Genomic DNA, 20,526 nt, shown 5'->3' with positions numbered 1-20,526 from the left:
AGAAGTAGTGGGGGAAAATACAAGAAACTAGTAGGGGTGGGACAAGGATATCAATAGGAAGTGAAGTGGAGTGAGGGGAGGATATAAGGTGGGGGTCAGCAATGGAGAAGTGGGGAAATATAGATGGATAGGCCGGTGAAGGAGACGTGACAAGATACATTTAAAGAGAACATAAGTGAAAGAGACGGAAGTAAGTTATGACTTGCATAAATTTGCTATGTAATAAGGTGGATGGCACTGTATACAAATATGTGAAGTGCCATCTCACCGGAAGAAAGTGCTTAATGACAAATATATATCATATCATATCATATTATCTATCTACTTCGCTCCAATACATGACACAATAGTAACCACATTCCTTTCACGGTTTATCCCCTGGTTGGAGAGCAGTACCAAAACCATCCTACAGCACAATCCAATGAACAAAAAATGTTAATATCCTTCTGCATCGGATGTTTTAGTTCGAGCACTAAGTAGTTCATAGCATAATCCGATAGATAGTGCACATGCATGATGGGTAAAAGCCTCGCAAGCGACAAATCCTTGAACACAATAAGCCGAGCGTTAGGCATTCGTTCTTGTTACCGGCAAGTAGTACACTATCAAAAATGGAGCGCGAGCTGAAAGATATGGCGAAGTTGTTATTTTGTTCATTCATAGCGTCGAAAAGAAATTTAATGTTTAAGTGTACAGTGATGAACTTTGTACTAACATCATAGATGTTTATGATTTCCGGCAGAGATAGAATGCAATATCTATACCAGTACCCGAAATACTGGGCCTACTGTTCGTGTCCTGAAATGGATACAATAAATTCAGAAAGATTAGAAAAACAGACTTTTATTTGTTAATCTGCATCTATAAAAATGTGACAACCACATTAAATAAAAATATCGGATGTAACTAAATTCATCTTATTGTTAAATTTAATATTTACAAGTTTACACAACGTACAACGACTGTGATTTTTTAATAACCAATAAAAGTTCATGCTGAGAAAATTCACTAGGCCTACTTTGAATATGACTTGTAGCATTATATTTTGTTATAAATCACCAGTATAAAATGTATTCTTTTTTCGCTAACAACACGTGTCCCAAAATTGTTTCAGTTTGAATACGGTTTATTTCGGAAAGTGTGTAAGCTGTAAAAACGCAGTTAATCTCAATAGACAGATAATATCTTCTAGTTTATTATGCCTACAGATCCCACATGCACACGTGCTGGCTATTGTTAGAAAATGGTGCTATCGAAACCTCACAGAGCTTTCTGCGTCCTGAATTTCACAGCCTGTCTCTCTGTTGTACTACACGAAAGGAAGACGAGTTAATTTTTTCACCAAGATGGTACGCCACCTCACTTCCATCACCTTGTGCACAAGTATCTTAACATTAGATTGACCATTGCACTGCCAAAGACCAAAGCTTGATGAAGTGGCCATCATACTCAACTGATTTAACCCCTGTGATTTTTTTCTGTGGGATATGTAAAGGCCAATAACCTGCAGGAGCTACAGCATCGCATCACAGCTGCGGTGCAGGTAATAAATGGTAACACGCTGCACAGAGTGTGGGAGAAATTGGAATATCGCCTAGATGTATGGAGAACTTGTATGGCATCAAACAAATGAAGGGTACACGGGAAAAGCGAACAATGTCACATTCCATTAAAGGTGAGATAGTGATCTATTTCAGTATATAACTACAAAATTTATTGATGTTTCTACTTGAAATGAAGGAAATGATTAGTGTATCCATGGATTTAATTCTTCTTTACCACTTTTGGTAAAAATAACACTGTGTTTGTAGTAATACAGTGAATTAAATAATGACATCATCCTTAACAGCATTGTGACATTGTTCGTTTTTCTCGTGTACCCTTCAAATCTTAAAGAGTTTACCTGTTTATTGGCACTTACTGCAGTGCTCTGACGTTAGTAGTTACAGAGATAAAATGTTGTGAAATTAGAGCAATCTTTTGTAACACAGTATGTAAACAAGGCACTCTATCTACTAACAAAATATTATCTTAGCACTGAACTAATATGAAACACAATTCACATATACTGTATTGCGTAATCCACACAAAAAGATGAAATAGTGCTGCATGATAACTTCCAATTAATAAGACTAAGACATACTTGATTTTTAATTAAACAAATCCATATTTCATTCACAAAAGCTGGTTTCCAAACTTTAGATTCAAAATGAATCTACAAAGACAACATGTTAATGTAAAAGTCTGTGTTTTTAAAATAACAAACTATTCCTCACGAATCTCATACATTTCAATAACATAGAGAGCTTTCAATAAAAAAATTCCCAGTCTAAATAACTATTTATTTCAATTAAATTTATTTTAAACAAAAAACATGTTAATTTAGATATTGAGGGGAAGTTTAAAACCAGTGTTAACTGCATTTTAGGTTTCACCCCCTCAACTCCCTTTGAAATTTAAAATTGCACCCTTATATTATGATACCTTCACTTACCTTGGCTATACACTATCACCTTATGATGAAGTAGATATTGCTGAAAAAATATGTAAATATAATAAAACAATGGAGATCATTAATAAAATCATGAAACCTTCACTAGTACAAAGACACACAAGAATCGGCTTGTATAAAACCTTAGCACAGCCAGTATTAAGTTATGGTAGTGAAGCGTGGACTGTGAAGAATAAAGATGTCAGTAGAATAACAGCAAGTGAGATGAGGTTTATGAGAGAAACAGCTGGATATACTCGCTGGGATCATAAAAAAAATGAGGACATAATGCAAGAACTTCAAATAGAACCCATTATGCAGTTCATCAGCAAATATCAACTTCAGTGGAAGGGTCATCTCGAACGAATGAATCGATGCAGAATTCCAAAAGCACTGTTTCATTACCATCCATATGGCAAAAGATCTCTAGGCCGTCCAAAGAAGAGATGGACTGAAAATTCTAGTTTGAGACCGTAACAGGCCACTTGGCCTAATACTTGTTAGGAAGACGACGACGATATTATGATATTCAAATCTGAAAGAGTATTCAGTTTTTTTATACATCTCATTCATTTGTTCTCACATCTGTTGTTTTCTATCGTCGCCTGGCCACCTGGATTTGAGAATGATTGAATGAGATGAATATAATAATAAATTTAGCTTCCCTTATGGAAAGGTTGCCAGATTTGACAAAGTGTATTACATATAATTTGGAAACTCACCTAAAAGGTAAAATGATATACATTTGAAACGGTTAGGGAATCGAATATGCAAAATGTCAGAAAAATTTACACCTAAGAAGCGTTTGTGCTCATTCACAGTTAAGAAGGGGGGGGGGGGGAATATCATCAGATAGGTTAGAATGATTTGAATGCCATATACCACGAGAAAAATAATAGTACGGATTGATTGGCATTGATATCTAAACCAATCAACAGCCATCGGTTAAGATAACTTGAAATTTCATTATCACTCCCATACAAATGATTTCTCAATATCTGAACTGAATCTTTGAGGGCACTAATGGCTATTTCCTTCACAATGCTGTGTGTTAGCCCCAGGTTTTTACATTTGTTGGCAGAGAAGGAGGGTATGGTACCTCGTGCTCCCACCATCAGACCTATTACATCAATGTGGGACAGGCTATATTTATCTTTATAGAACGGGATTGTTGGTTCATAGATCCGTTTCTTTTCACTGTCCACAATTGAATACTCTTTCAAATTTAAATATCATAATATAGGGGTGCCAATTGAAATTTCAAGAGGGGGTGGGGGAGTGAGGGTGAAACCTAAAATGCAGTTGCAATTATTTAAAATGCAGTTAACATTGATTTTAAACTTCTCCTTCAATATCTAAATTCATGTATTTTTTTGTTTAAATTACATTTAATTGAAGTAAATAGTTATTTAGAATGGGAAGTTTTGAAATGAAAGCCCAGGATACTTACAGAAATGTACTGGTACCACAGTATAGTATATATAGTCACGAAGCTTGAGGTGATGAGAGTACTAGAAACAATAAACTGTGCTGGTACTATTTCACATTGTCTGTGGTGAGGCGATTGTAGCGATCCTAGTGGTTAGCAACTATCTATGGATGCATATTGCCTACGTATTGAGCTTCGTGACTGTTTATACTAGACTGTGTTGGTATTGTAATAAAATTGTATTTTTAGGAACATATATTTGCTTGCACGTACGCACGCACAAACACACAACATATACCAGTACACAAGCGTCCACACAACTGGTCATTTCATAAAGTTTCATTTCATTTGGAAACCAGCTAGAAAGGAAGAAAATATTCATGTGGAAGCAGATTTCACTAATTCTACTCCCATTGCAATTAGTCAGACAGACTTAGACTCAGGTGACTACATAAACTAATGCACAAACCTGCGCAGTAAAAAAAAGTGAATACTATTTATGCCTCAATATCTTCGCTATATAGTTCAGAACTTGGTTTGAGAACTCCGAGGTAAGCCTGCATCGGAGTGCAAGGTAAGCGACAATCCTGTAGATTATGGCGAGTACTATCACAGCTACTATCTGTCCCAGCGTTGTGGTTCCAGCCATTCCCAAGTCTCTCAGCACTAATTTTGGGTCTTTGTAATGACAGTATTCAAATTCCCCACTCATACAACTCAGCAGGGGTCGATTGTGTCCATACAGAGAGTCTGTAACGGCTACTAAACCATATCGCAGATAGCTTAGACTCATCAGGAAGGACATCCTGCTTTCGATGGCCTCGCCGTGCCCCATGCCGTAGACAGCCAATAGCAGTAATGGAGTGAAGGATGCAGGTGCCACCACTGAACCATTCTGGAAACAACAAGTTTCATGTTGAATCTTTCGTACACTACTTTTAACACTTGAATATAAATAATTGATTAAATGGCGATCTTACTAGTGTTAATTACGTAAGCATGTGCGGCTTACAGCTGTTTCGGTGTTACTTGACACCATCCTCAGAGCCTACTAGATCTCGGCGCTATCTAAACTTCGCTGCCTGTTGTGTGGGTGCGTTTGTGTGATGAAGAGTTGTGTCAAATAGTGTGTGTGTCTTCTGAAATTGATGTGTGTGTTGAGAATTTGATTAGGGTGTGTTTTAGTATGTCTATATATTTCATATTGTTCTAGTGTGTTGAGTTTTTGGTTTTTGGGTTGTATGTGTAGGATTTCCATGTGATGTTGTTACGTATGTGTAATTTCTGGTGCTTGGGTTTTAGTTTTTTGAGCTATGTGTGTGGTGTTTTTTATGTGTATTTGTGCGTATTTTGGTGTGATCTGTTGGTTTAAACATGTGTGATTGAATCTGATGTTGAGTGAGGCTTTGATAGTCTTGATGCGCGCTGACCTGTATTTGTGTACTAGTTGACTTGTAGAGTTGTCTTGATAATCCATGTTGAATCTTTCGTACACTACTTTTAACACTTGAATATAAATAATTGATTAAATGGCGATCCATGTTGAATCTTTCGTACACTACTTTTAACACTTGAATATAAATAATTGATTAAATGGCGATCTTACTCGTGTTAATTATGTAAGCATGTGTGGCTTACAGCTGTTTCGGTGTTACTTGACACCATCCTCAGAGCCTACTAGATCTCGTCACTATCTCAACTTCGCTGCCTGTTGTGTGGGTGCGTTCGTGTGATGAAGAGTTGTGTCAAATAGTGTGTGTGATCTGAAATTGATCTGTGTGTTGAAAATTTGATACACATACTTACATAATTAACACGAGTAAGATCGCCATTTAATCAATTATTTATAACAAGTATCAAATATATCTACACTTCTGAATGGAGATACAAGACAGTTTTTTTTACTTGGTTACTACGACAATGTTTCAACTACGAGGTTATTTAGCGTCGATGGGATTGGTGATAGCGAGATGATATTTGGTGAGATGAGGCCGAGGATTCGCCATAGATTACCTGACATTTGCCTTACGGTTGGGGAAAACCTCGGAAAAAACCCAATCAGGTAATCAGCCCAAACGGGAATCGAACCCGCGCCCAAGCGCAACTCTGGATTGCCAGGCAAGCACCTTAGCCGACTGAGCTACGCCGGTGGCCTTACAAGAAGTTTAGTACTGTACTACAATACATTTTTCAACTTCAACATTATCTTCTCTTCATTTCTCAAAAAAAAAAAAAATGTACTTAAGGAAAATATCTCACCGCTACACTGAAAACTGAGCCAACAATCAGTCCATGACCTTCTGACACGATTCCAACAGCCAGACCGGAAGCAAGGAACCATAGGAAGCGGGTTACTTCCATAGGTTGTTCTGATAATAAGTATGAAACCAGGCAGAAGAGAAATCCAAAACTTATCTGAAAATATGAATGAAAAACAGGACAGCTTTTGTGAGTTAAGTAAATAGCTCTTATGTCATATCAATTAATATTTATATAAAATGTTAGGGAAATAAGTGAAGGCTAAGTGATTGTTTGGATAACAGCAGGTAATGAGAATAATAAAAATCCGTTCTTTACGATTTTTGGCATATTATAATGCTTTTGTGCACCAGAAAAATCCGATGTCATAGCTTCAATTTTACCACAACATTCCTCAACAATTAAATTAAATTAAATTCAACAAAATAAATAAGAAACAGTCTGTTTCTCATCCAACCATTCATTCCAACCCCAATTCAATTTTTCCCTAAAGTTGACTTAATAATGAAAAATAGTAGGTTACCCCCATTACAGTTTTACCACAGTCTAGTATATATAGTCACGAAGCTTGAGTTGTGAGGGTGCTAGGAACACTAGACTGTGCAGGTACTATTTCGCATTGTCTGTAATGAGGCGATAGTAGCGATCCTAGTGGTTAGCAACTACCTATGGATGCATATTTACTACGTATTGAGCTTCGTGACTATATATTCTGGACTGTGGTTTTACCTTCTTTTAAGTACGTAGTCTGTCATAATTATGCCATCTGCGTCCCCTACACTCCCCAAAAAAATTTATTCCAGGACCTTTCCTGCCGATTTTTTGAATGCGAAATTTCTTTGGAATTCTTACATCCTTGAACACATTAGAAATTATCACCCGCTCTCTAAATAAAAGATACACAGGATTTATTTTAATTTTTACTTCTTGTACTTGCATAAAAATAATGTAATTTTTTTCATAATTTAAATTATAAACGTAAATGATTACATAAATTAGTCTACACCAGAAACACGTTCCATTTCACCAAGTTTTTGTATGAGTTTCCAGAAATTTAGCGGCCCCTGCCAAGTTCGCAGTTTACCACCCCCTAAATATGGCCTCATAAGCACCCTAACCTCATAAGTTGGTTACACGTAAGTCAGTGCTTGAAGAGAAGATCAAAAATGTCGAAAGACAACCTGGTGGCATTAGTGGCATTGAGGGTGAGGGACTTACCATTGATGGGAAAGATGCAACTGTCATGGCCATGTAGTATGCCTTCAAGCTGTACCATCTGTTGAAATATTCTCTCTTGAGATGTCTGACAGCAGTTGGAACTGTGAAGAAAGTCACATTAATTCAGTTGTCATATATTTCCTGAAACTGGCACTCATATTTTTTATTTAGGTCCATCAATATTTCTAAATTGAGTCAAAGTTATAAATATAAAATCAGACGAAACATTTAAACAGGGTGGAAGTGAAATAATCCTAGAGCTTGAAACGGACGATAGGGTACACTTAAATGAATAGAAACCCTATATTATGTTTTGTGATTAAATGCACGGTTAATTAGAAAATTAAGTTGGAAATTTCAGCAGTCCAGAAACATCGGAGCTAACACAGATGTAAGAGGTCAACGAATTCAGGTCTGTCTGTCTAAGTGAACTACCTCCCACATCCCTCTCTGGCTACAATGTTTCAATCTGTTCCAATCGTTCAGTGGCTTGATATTAGTGCTTTTTAAATTATCAATCTTCTTAATGTATCCAGCTGTTTGCTGACAACATAAAGTCCACTATAGACCACTGCAGTCTATTCAGTTGTTGTTTTTCATGAGAAATGAGGGGTATTTTGATCGGTGTTCATTATAGATGCCTGTTACTAGTAGCCAGAATTGGGGTGTAGTCAATATATACTGCAGGGCTGTGTCTTCTGCAACTGGTACTGATGAGTTTAATTTTCTTCTTTTGTGGTTTATGGATGGACAGTATAGAAGAATGTGTTCCAGATCTTCTTCACGATTATTACACCACAGACAAGCAGGATTATCAGAAATGTGAAATCGGTGTAGGTACAATTGAGTGACAATGTGACCTGTTCTGGCTCTTGTTAAAAATGTTTGAACATGTCTGGGCAAGTTTTTGTACATTTCCAGGTCATTTGGTTTCTTTTGCGCAGACTGTAAAATTTTTCTTTTGTCAGAAGAGAGCCAATTGTTGATCCAGAGGTTTGTAAAATGAGACTTTACTGAAGCGTTTTTAAATTAACTATACATGAAAACGGTCCACACTATTGAAATAGTATGACAGAGGGATACATTTTTCTTTACTAGATTTTCTATCGATATGGACAAAAATCACGATCCTACTCGCAATAGTTACCATGTAAGAGAGTGTTAAACATTTGGGAAAAATATCAAATGCAGTCAAAGGATTAAACCTTTGGCAATGTTCTGCGAAAACATAAACTTGTATTAAAGAGTGTAAACTCTATTTGTAATTTTTCGTTTTCTCTGTTTCGGCTTCTATTCGCCTCTTCAGCTAGAGAAGTGTGATGACAAAAATTCTGTCGATCACTACTCTAGGACAGAGTGGAGAAGGAAAATCTCCAACGAGAAATTCCAAATTGTAGAAACATTTTCTTTTTGAGAAAACTATGAACGTTTCACCAATATAGTGTTATAGTTTTTTGTTACATACAACATGAGCTATTCGCTCTGAAAATCTGCAGGGTTATTTTCACTTCCACCCTGTATTCTATGCTTAGACACAGCACTAGAAGAAAGGAATACTTTTACAAACACAGAAACCATAAAGTTTTAAGGATATATGTACGTGAACGACCACAAACATTATTAGAAAATGCAGGCTCTAAATTTCTAAAATTTTATAAGGAAATGAACTCACAATTGGACAAAAATTACAAGGTACCACAACAAAGACTTATTAGAACTTAAATATCTGATAAAAGTACAAAAAAGGTTACTAATAATATTTTTTAGAATTCATTTTTTACTTCAAATTAAATTTTCCAAACTTTGAAAATTTTCACACATATTATTTCATAACTCCACAACTATTAGAGATAGAATTCCGAAATTTTGAACACTGATTTAACATGCATTTATGCAAAAGGTAGAGTACAAAAATGCCCATTTCTTTGAAAATAGGAAAATTAGGTCACGTAACATTATGTAAATTTTAATATATTTTATGTAGGACAAATAAAAAATTAATTGCATTAAGATAAACAACTTTACATATCTGAGAGTAGTCTACTTTTCAGAAATAAGTGTTTATTATTAAAGATGTCAGAGAGACCATAACAATGTTATGGTTAGCAAACGATGTAACTGGAGATTTTTTTTTTCATACTTTGAAAAAACTGGTTTGAAAAATATTATTAGTAACCTTTTTTTATACCTTTATCAGATATTTAAGTTCTAATAAGTCTTGTTGTGGTACCTTGTAATTTTTGTCCAATTATGAGTTCATTTTCTTCTAAAATTGTAGAAATTTAGAGCACGCATTTTATGATAATATTTGTGGTCGTTCACATACGAAGGGTACACGGGAAAAACGATCAATGTCCATCAAAAATCGAAATTGAGTTAATAATGCTATCTTATAGTAGAAAGGAAGTACTATCATGTGGTCTAGCTAGTAATAAGAAATCATCGTTCTTGACATTCCATTACGTCAATTTCTATTAAATACACACATAACAAAGTATTAAGTGCTTAAACTTTAAAATTCGTTTTTCTCGAAACTTTCTAAAATAGACCTTGATCATTATTCCCGTGTACCCTTCAATTACATATACCCTTAAACATTTCTGCTCTCCTTTGTGCATCGAGATGTTGAGTAAGTTTCTACATCAGAATTTTAAGAAAAGGGTATACGAGTAAAATAGACAAAGATGAAGATTTTAAGAATTGTCACTGGATGTAGACTTACAGATATAAAGTGTGATATGAAACAGACACATACAAGTGCAGCATTTGACGTTTCCTATTTTCAAAATGTCGTAACATATTTATTGTACAGCTAAATCAACAACACTGAACAATTTTAGGTAGGTTAGATTCTTGGATTTACAATACTTGTCTCGTTGCCTCACTTCCTGAATATTATAATATCACATGCTTGCTGATGTTAACAGCCTTAAAAATGAAATTTATTAGTAGGGAAATTGCTGATGTTACGTCAGGCACTACAAAGTGTAATGGATAGAGGGAGATTGCAGTGCAAGAGACTGGATGACATCATCGTCAATTGCTGAACAACAGATACCAACCATATTATGTTGCGTGTTAATGGATATACATAATAGACCTACTTACACAAAAGAACAGGAGTCATGACATGTGTGTACAGGAAGAACACAGTGACACAGAGGCTGAATTTCACGCTGGAGAAAGGCTTGGTAGCATCTTCGCCAATCTTGAAGTACACTCCTCCTAGCAGAAAAGCTGAGAACAAATGATGGAACAGCTGGATGCTAAGGGAAACCTGCAAGCAGAACATATTATATTTTTAATCTCAGTTTCCTGGACAGATTTATATTTTTAATTTTCTCTAAACAGTACTATGTACGTACATAATAATGTTTACGAGTCTTAAAATTATTATACAGTAGTATGAGTAGGCCTAACTTGTTGTGTATAAATATATAAAATCCAATGTACGATGTAAAGTCAGTAAATTATAAATTATAGTAGTGACCCATACATTTAATGAGGCACCTGAAACTATCAACAATAGAAACATCCACAGATGTAATAAAAGTTCTAGCCCTCGAAACAATCAACACAAAATATCCCCCAAAAGAATGGTTACCGGTACATATTTTTACAGACGGATCTTCTAAAGACCACCGAACTGGAGCTGGAGTCTCATGTTCACTATTCTCATTTTATCAAGCAACAGCTCTTAACACTACAAACTATGACGGAGAAATAATGGCAATACACATAGCTCTACAGCAATTAATGAATCTCCCAATTAACAAGTACAATAAAGCAGTAATCCTCTCAGATTCCAAAGCTGCAATTCAAGCAATATGCTCAAACACCACAAAAAAATCAGAGAAAATAAAGGATTGCTACAGCATGTTAGTTCAACTTCAAAATCTTAACAAAACAATTCACATACAGTGGGTCCCGGCACACTGTGGGATCGAGGACAACGAACTGGCAGATACACTTGCCAAGAACAATACAGCAAATGAAAACGACAAATCTGCCCATGACTTCAGTAAAGCGCCTGATCAATTCTAAATTCTCACACCTTCATATTGAGGATATAAAAATACATGCCGAAAACAGAAAATGGAACACCCTAATCTTGAACCCAGAAGTAATCCCACAGGCATCACGGAAAACTGCAGTTGCAGCTTTCAAGCTGCTTACAGGACATGATTGCTTGGCAAGCCAATTACATAAACTACGAATTCTAAATTCACCATTGTGTCCCCTGTGCAACAGGCAAGAGGAGATGAACGAGAGCCATTTGAAGACCTGCAATGCACTATCTGCAGAAGACACTGTAGCCCAAAGTATTGGAGAGCACGAATGCTAATGGCCTCATTGCTAGATGCAAGGCATTGAAATAACAACAACAGATGGCAGTATTATCAATGAATACCCAAGCGAAACAAAGAAGCAGCAATTGCAAGATGGCAGCACCTCTACATGAGTGTACTTTATGAAATTGTTAATTGAATTAATCAATTAGGCTGTGTTATGATTATTAAATTGAGAAAAATTCGTTCTGGTACCGGGAATCGAACCCAGTACCTCTCAGCTCTGCATGCTCTTTCCAACTGAGCTATGCCGGAACACGATCCACGGCACTAGCCCAACTCTTCTCATTCATATCATCAATAGCCTACATTTTCAAGTCATTCAAGTCACATATGCAGGAGCGCTTATTTAAATGACTTTCTGGCCATTTTCGACAACAGTTTATGAATACTGGTAACGTTTGACATTATATTCAATGAGGATGGCGAGATCTATATATGTATAGGCTGTGTTAATTGGCATTTATTCAAAATGGGCATCCTCTTAGGATTTTTATATAAACAAATTGAGCAATAATTCTTGTAACTATATTTTGATGGAATCTTTTGATAATGGATAATGCACAAAATATTCGTAATAGTAGGTCTGTATCCTTTCACATTAACTTTTCAATCTAGCAGATCTTGTAACATTATAGATGAAAGTATGTGCCTTATTTCACCACTGATTAAAATATTTCATCCCAAGCTGAAAGAAAATTAAAAGTCTAAATCTGGTGTTATACTAACCCCACACTTACCCTCCTTACCTTGCAGTAACTAAAACAATGGAACTTACAGTATTTCTTCTCTGTTGAATATATGATCTTCGTAACAGAATGGAAAACTGTTGACAGAATGAGGTAGGGAATTCATACTCTGTGTTGCCATCTATAGAATCCATTAATGAATGGTTGAAAACTGCTGGCATCACATCCACAGTCTCTTTACGACCTGAAAAAATGAACCACAAACTATGTTAACCTTAAAAAATTGTTTAAATTCCAACATATATTTTATTTAATTATAGAGAGTGAAACGAAAAAAAAAATGGATAGACATCAATGATATATAAACAAAGTGGCGTAAAAAATTTATGGACCCACACATAGGGCACCTATCTGGGCACATTTATAGAAATTTGGGGGATATTATTGTGAATCTTTTGCACACCTATTAAAGATCTGGATCCGTCTTTATTATCAATGGCTAAGAAGTGATACCTAGCTTCTACAAATATGGCCATTTAGTTTAACTACATTATTATTAAGAATAATTATATATAAATCCCACAAGGGTAGCTGCCCTTCAGTAAGGGTTGCCAAAAGACACAGCATACTACTACACAAATAAAAAAAATATAAAAAACCATTTGTATGATTATTATTTTCAAATGGAAACTATCCTTGGAAAGGTATGTTTATTCAATAATATTAGTAATCAGATAGAATATAAAGAAATTTATGTGTACAGGTGATTACGTAAAATCTGAACAGAATATTCCATTATGTCTATGTATAGCAATTTCTGGCAATGTGATATACAGATTTTAATAATTACAGGTTTGTATGTATCTTATATGTCCCGCGTCGTGGCGTCGTGGTCTAAGACAACCTGCCTAGGACTCGCATTACGGAATGGGCGCTGGTTCGAGTCCTCATGGGGGAAGAAATTTTCTCACGAAATTTCGACCAGTGTATGGGATCGGTGCCTACCCAGCATCATGATGCACTTGGGGAGCTACAATAGGTAACGAACTCCGGTTATGCAAACCAGCTATAATGGCTGGGGGGGCTTATCGTGTTAACCACACGATACTTCCATTCTGGTTGGATGATCGTCCACCTCTGTTTCGGCATGTGACCGTGAGGCCAGCAGCTGGCTGGTTGGTCTTGGCCCTTCATGGGCTGTAGCACCACGGATTATGTATCTTATATCCCCTTAATCAGTTATAAGCTGAATATAAAGAAACATGGAGGAATTTATTTTTTGAGCAGATCTGGGTTTTAAAGGGCCAGCACAGATTCCTTCATAAGCGAAAGGAAGTCAAGCAAGACCTCCCCTACAGATCCCTTGATCTGGAAATTACTTTCCTTAATACTTACAAAACTTAGTGAGTGCCTTTTGATTGCCTGAGCTCTGTCCTCCACAAGCAACAATAGGATCCAGTTTCTTGATCAGCTTGCCATTCTGAATCTCGGCCGACAGAATCTTAATATTCTCTGCATATTCACCTTGTATCATCTCCATCACTGTAAAAATATATTAAAATATTAAAATACGTCCACTGTACTTATATCATCCTCTCTGGTTTTGATCATATACTAAGAACTTTGACTGATTGAACTATCATGACAGTATCATTTTCTTCCTTCTAGTGAACATAGACGAGTATATTTATCTATCCACAGTTTCATGTGCCCAAGCAATGATCTGTCTTTGGTGTTTGCTTCCATTACATGGAGGAGTGTCTTTGTGTTCATTCTGATTTGGACCCTGACTAGACAGAACAGTCCACCGCTGTGGATTAAAGGTTAACCTGGGTTCAAATCCTGGTTGGGAAAGTTACCTGGTTCAGGTTTTTTTTCCGGGGTTTTCCTTCAACCCAATAAAAGCAAATGCTGGATAACTTTCAGAGCCATTGGCGTGGCTCAGTCGGTTAAGGCGCTTGCCTGCCGGACTGAGGTTGCATTCGGGCACGGGTTCGATCCCTGCTTGGGCTGATTACCTGGTTAGGTTTTTTCCGAGGTTTTCCCCAACCGTAATGTGAATGTAAGGTAATCTATGGTGAATCCTCGGCCTCATCTCACCAAATATCATCTCGCTATCACCAATCTCATTGACACTAAATAACCTAGTAGTTGATACAGCATCGATAAATAACCAACTAAAATAAAAAAAAAAATAACTTTCAGCACACGACCCTGGACTCATTTCGCTGGCATTATCACCTTAATTTTACTCAGACGTCAGATAATCATTGCAGTTGATAAAGCATCGTAAAATAAATTATTTAAAATAAATACCATATGTATTGGTATGTAAGAAATAATCTTATTTGGTCTACTTTAATTTCGATAGACCTACTTTATTTCTAAACTCCAAAATCAGTTACTTACATTATATTGATCATTGATCCTCTCTGGCTAGCACAATGATTTTTGTTTTCTTAATTGTCATGCATTATGTCTACTTAATATGTAGACAGACAGACAGACAGATAGATAGATTTATTCGTTCCATAATATTCTTACATTTGCTTTATAGCACAGAATAAAGAACATGTCCAATTCTTACTTTTAACAATAAAATGCAATACATATAAAATGCATTCCTTCTGCAGGTATTTATACTATGTATGGCTGAGTTAGTTGGAAAATTTTCTTTATTACATAAGAGGAAATGTATTGTAGAGTATATGTATTGATTTGTTAAGGTTAGAATCTCTAATTGTTTAAAAAATAATCTACATGATTCTCTATCCTTTGCTCCAACTATTATTCTAATGGCTCTTTTTTGTAATAAGAATATATTTTTACTATCTACAGAATTTCCCCAAAATATTATTCCGTAGGACATTATGGAATGAAAGTAGGCAAAATATATTGTCTTTAAGATACTGCTGTTTATGTGTGTCTTTATCGAATGTTTACATGAGGGCGTAAATATGTATTGTCCCTAACATAGAAAATAATATTCCCTGGGACTGTGAGATACTTCTTTCACTTATGTCTGAAAAATTCTCTACGTACTTCGGTTTGTGAAAAAAAAAAAATCTTACATACAGGGCTCGAAATGGATGTTTTCATGAACAGGAATGCACTTTCATTTCTGTGGACGCAGTGCTGTTGATGACAACGACGGAATTAATGGCCAGTGAGATACAATGACATGTTTACATACACTTCAATTCACATAAAAATTTCGGACACATGTTTTTGGAAATTTTTATCCCTTTATCATATTTACACAGGTAGAAACAATGAACGGTAGTCACTTCAATCAGCCGAAAAAAATATATAGGGCCTACCAGTATTGACCAAAATGCACACATCTTTAACAATTTACTTTCACGCGTATATTATTGAATCGCCCCATGCAGAAAGGGCTTCAGTCCATTAGACCTAGTTTTGAGAAAACTAAAAAAAAAAAAAAAAAACATTCTGTACACTATACATGGTGAGCATAAATGATTGCCCTAGTTTGGGGATTTTTTTTATAGACAAACCGTGAATGATACAACAATGGTACTAATATTACCAAATAAGGTATCTCTCAAAGTTTTATTTGAAATTATCCGCATGGTGTAATTCCACTTCTTACCGGTAGAGGACCTGAGTTTACAGAAATGGCGACTGGTGTTGAGCGTGCATTTGTAGCGTTGGAATTTCATTCCACAAGATCAGTCATAACAGTGAAGCGAAATTTTCGAACAAGATTCCATAAAGATCCACCAGACCCCAAGACCATTAGACGATGGTACAATCAATTAGTGACCACAGGATGTCTGTGTAAAGGAAAATCTCCTGGTCGGCCACGCATCTCACAAGAAACAGTTGAACGAGTGCGGGCATGCTTCCAGCGTAGTTCACAGAAATCTACACGCCGCGCCAGCAGGGAGTTAGCTGTACCGCAAAAAACAGTATGGAGCGTATTGTGCAAACGATTGAATTTCAAACCATACCGCATAAAGCTGTTGCAAGCATTACAGCCTAATGACTACCATCTGCGGTTAGATTTCTGTTCTAACATTTTGCATCACATGGCAGAAGATGACGATTTCAGCAACGAATTGGTTTTCAGTGATGTCCGGCAATTCCTGAACAACAGATTGCCAAACAGATGGATTGGTCGTGCGAGCAGAGACGATATGCAGCAATTGTCCTGGCCTCCACGTTCCCCTGACATAACACCCTGTGATATTTACCTGTGGGGATATGTTAAAGACTCTGTTTTTGTACCTCTATTACCGGCAAATCTGCCAGAGTTACGCGACCGCATCATCAACGCCATCGCTGCAATCGATATGGATACACTTCATCATGTATGGGACGAATTGGACTACCGGCTTGATGTCTGCAGGGTCACAAGGGGACCACACATTGAGCACCTATAAGGTATGTTAAAAAAACTTGGAGAGTTTCTCTATCTACTTGCATATCTAAATATTTTCTATGTTAAATCGTTAGTCCACAAATAATTTTCGTAACTAGGGCAATCATTTACGGTCACACTGTATTATGAATTGAAAGCTTATGAAAAAATCACGTTTGTTTATTGACCTAGCAAGAATGGCCTTACAGAGTTTCAATGGCTTCGAAGTGTTTTAAATGACCAAAAAAAATTGTTTTGTGTGCTGGACTGCAGTCCTTTCTGCATGGAGCAAAATATATCTTTACATTTTTTGTATTTTCTTGAGCAAATGAACATGATTAATTATTTCATTGAGGTAATGGTTATAGTTTAGGGTTGTGAAAGGGTAATGAGCATAAAATAAAATAAAACAATTGGTTTTGAAACAGTATTTAATTGTAATGGATTGAGAATATAAACTTACCATAATCTGCTGGATTATAGTGTTTGGGGCAATGGAGTCCCACAGAAGACAAGAATGGAACCAGCTGTGGTGCAGCACCCTGGTACACGCACAAGCCCTTGGCCATGATGTAGACCTGATCGAAGAGTTGAAAATGGGATGCAGTTGGTTGATGTATTGTGCAGATGATGGTACGGCCCTGACGAGCCAGCAGTTTCAACATGGATAAACATTGCTTTATTGCCACAATATCCAGGCCTCTGAAAAAATAAAAATCACAGGACTTAACTATAGTAATGTTTATACTGATTTTTAATCAAGAAATTTTAAAGGCATTATTATAGTGGTTATAATACAAAAATAATGTTTCCAAAGCCATAATTAAGTTACCCTAGTGAAATTGAAGGGTTTTATTACGTAGTTATAAGCAGACCTCGGATTTTTAGGCCCTTAAAAACCAATTTCTAGGTACGTAAAGTAGGCTCTAAAATTATCGAAACAGGCACTGGAAATACAGTTTAGGCGCCTAAAAATAGAATATGAGGCAGTTGAAAATGCGATTTTATGCACCAAAATGTGTTTCCAGCTACTCAAACTACAGTAACTATAAAAATGGAATTAATTAGTGGAATTAAAAATGGAATTACTGAACACTGTAGATGGTTTTAAAAACAAAACAAATAACACCTGTCAAATTATCTGCAAAAGTGAACTGCAGATTTATATTTGAAGACTTCGAATAAATAATGAACTAAGTCGTCGTCATCATCATCATCATCATCATCATCATTATAATGATATAGCCCACAGTGACAAAAATATAAAACAATTATTGTGGTTAGAAAGTTTATTTTTGTAATGTGTTAAATTACGAATAATTGTTACGGTAAAGAATTCATCGATCCCACTGCCATATGACTGCTGATATATAAATGTTAATATTACAATTAATTAATTTACTAATGAATGTACAATTAATTAATAATTAGCACTGCAATAAATAACATGGTTTTTCTCTACATTTTCTGTTATGAAACTTTTTCTTTTCTTAGACAGAACCATTTTACAAGCAGAAAAATTTCTTTCTAGTGATACCGAAGTAATGGGTACATATGAGCTGTTCAGAGCAGAACTGGTGTAAGTCAAAAATGGGTAATGAGGTTAAAATAAACATTCTGTAAAATATAGCGCAAAGTAGCATTCAATTTATTTAAATTATTAATAGTCAGTGGTTAGCACGAAGGACATATTAATTTCTACTTTGCGCTGTATTTTACAGAATTTTTATTTTAAACCTCATTACTCAATTTTGACTTACACCACTTCTGCTCTGAACGCCTCATATTTAAAACTAGTAACACTTGTCATGCCGATTTCTTAACGGAGAAGTACATCCTCCCCTTTCATCACATTCCTACTGCCTGTTCAAGTGGTCAACAAAACAAGTTACTTACCAGGAATTTATTAATTCCTACAACCAAAATATTACAAGGTCTTTGACCCAAAGCAATCCCATGACATCCAAAACTTTCTCTTTCATTGTTACACGAAAAAATTAAAAACATATTAACAAAATAGAAATAGGCATTTTAAGGCTCTGAATCCTTAAAATAGGTCACAATGGGCAAAATAGGTATTTTAGGCACCATAAAACCCTTTGGAAACGTTTATATTCCATGTGAAACTGAATGGTAGCACTATTTAACTAGTTGTACTTTATCCCTATAGAAAATGACATTTAGTCTATAATCTGAAGTCTAGTGATAAGACAGTTAAATAAGATGCCTCAGACATGCAGAATAAAATTCCTACCATCTTTGCTATTTCTTTAACATCGCAGGACATAAAAGGAACCTAATCCTTTGTCTGCCTAACCTAAATAAAATGTTCCAACTTTAAAGCCAAAATATCTAGTGAGTACATGAAGACATTTCGATATTTATTAGAGCAAGTGGACAGTTTCAAATACTTGTGGTGTGCTATAAGCAGTAACATTAGCTGCAGCCAGGAAGTCAAAAGGAGGATAGCAATGGACAAGGAAGCTTTTAATAGAAAAAGGGGCATCTTCTGCGGATCTCTGGAAAAAGAACTACGGAAGAGACTAGTGAAGTGCTTTGTATGAAGTGTAGTATTGTATGGGGCAGAAACATGGACATTACGACGAAGTGAAGAGAAGCGAATAGAAGCATTTGAAATGTGGATATGGAGAAGAATGGAACATGTAAAGTGGACAGACAGAATAAAGAAATGAAGCTCTGTTGGAAAGAGTGGGTGAAGAAAAAATGATGCTGAAACTGATAAGGAAGAGAAAAAGGAATTGGTTGGGTCACTGGCTGAGAAGAAACTGTCTACTGAAGGATACACTGGAAGGAATGGTGAACGGGAAAAGAGTTTGGGTTAGAAGAAGTTATCATATGATAGACGACATTAAGATATGTGGATCATATAGGAAACAAAGAGGAAGGCAGAAAATTGAAAAGACTGGAGAAAGCTGGGTTTGCAGTGAAAGACCTGCCCTTGGGCAGAACACTAAATGAATGAATGAATGATATTCAGAATAAATTTGGTATCTATTTTCCTTAGAAAGCATTTTTATATCTAATACCGGTGACATATTATATAATATGCGAATTTTTCTCTGCATTAAATAAACACTAAAATGTTGAAAGATCTTGGTTCAACTGCACTCTAAAGCTCGTCAAGTCAAACTGCTTCCCATTTGACAGATGGTACAGGTACTCACGTAGTGGGTTCATCCAGGAATATCACTGGTGGGTTGTTAACCAGTTCGAGAGCAATGGACACGCGCTTCCTCTGTCCTCCTGATAGACACTCTGTTCGAGTGTTGCGACATGATGTCAGCCCCAGCGTGTTGAGCACTTCGTCTATCTGAAAACAGAATGGGCAATGAGCTGTGATGAGTTGAGGTGGTGGCCTGATGGGGAATTTCCCACCCCCATATTCCCCCTTGAAGATTTTTCACTCTTTTTAACTAAAAAAATATAATTCACACAATATTATATTTGAATTTGATATGACTTTTCAGTGACTAAAATAAATTGCGTTATAGATTTTGAGATAGTTGTTTCACCTACACCAAAGCAGCTATTCTATCAATAGTCTCTAAACACACACCTTCATCTCAAACAGCAGAAATAACTAAAATGCTCTCTCAATTAATATCACTCAATAAAAGAATTGTATTCCAATGGATACCATCCCATTGTGGAATCCTGGGAAACAAGAATGCGGATGCTTTAGCAAA

At 36.0% G+C, this 20,526-nt stretch overlaps 1 protein-coding gene across 1 annotated transcript in view; it reads right to left on the bottom strand.

Moving 5' to 3' along the window:
* Positions 1-4,270: 4,270 nt before the first annotated feature.
* Positions 4,271-20,526, bottom strand: part of LOC138716255 (ATP-binding cassette subfamily G member 4-like) — a 125,837-nt gene continuing 109,581 nt past the window's right edge. Inside the window, exons 4-11 of the mRNA XM_069849122.1 lie at positions 20,005-20,150; positions 17,283-17,521; positions 13,831-13,977; positions 12,525-12,679; positions 10,506-10,674; positions 7,398-7,498; positions 6,180-6,335; positions 4,271-4,815 (exon numbers count right to left, since the gene is read on the bottom strand). Coding sequence (XP_069705223.1) covers positions 4,414-4,815; positions 6,180-6,335; positions 7,398-7,498; positions 10,506-10,674; positions 12,525-12,679; positions 13,831-13,977; positions 17,283-17,521; positions 20,005-20,150 — 1,515 coding nt within the window. The 3' untranslated portion in view covers positions 4,271-4,413. The remainder of the gene's footprint in view (positions 4,816-6,179; positions 6,336-7,397; positions 7,499-10,505; positions 10,675-12,524; positions 12,680-13,830; positions 13,978-17,282; positions 17,522-20,004; positions 20,151-20,526) is intronic.

This window comes from Periplaneta americana, chromosome 2 (genome assembly GCF_040183065.1).
Source record: "Periplaneta americana isolate PAMFEO1 chromosome 2, P.americana_PAMFEO1_priV1, whole genome shotgun sequence".
Classification (NCBI taxonomy): domain Eukaryota; kingdom Metazoa; phylum Arthropoda; class Insecta; order Blattodea; family Blattidae; genus Periplaneta; species Periplaneta americana.
The sequence above is the reverse complement of the archived record's forward strand: the minus strand, read 5'-3'. Positions and strand labels throughout refer to the sequence as shown.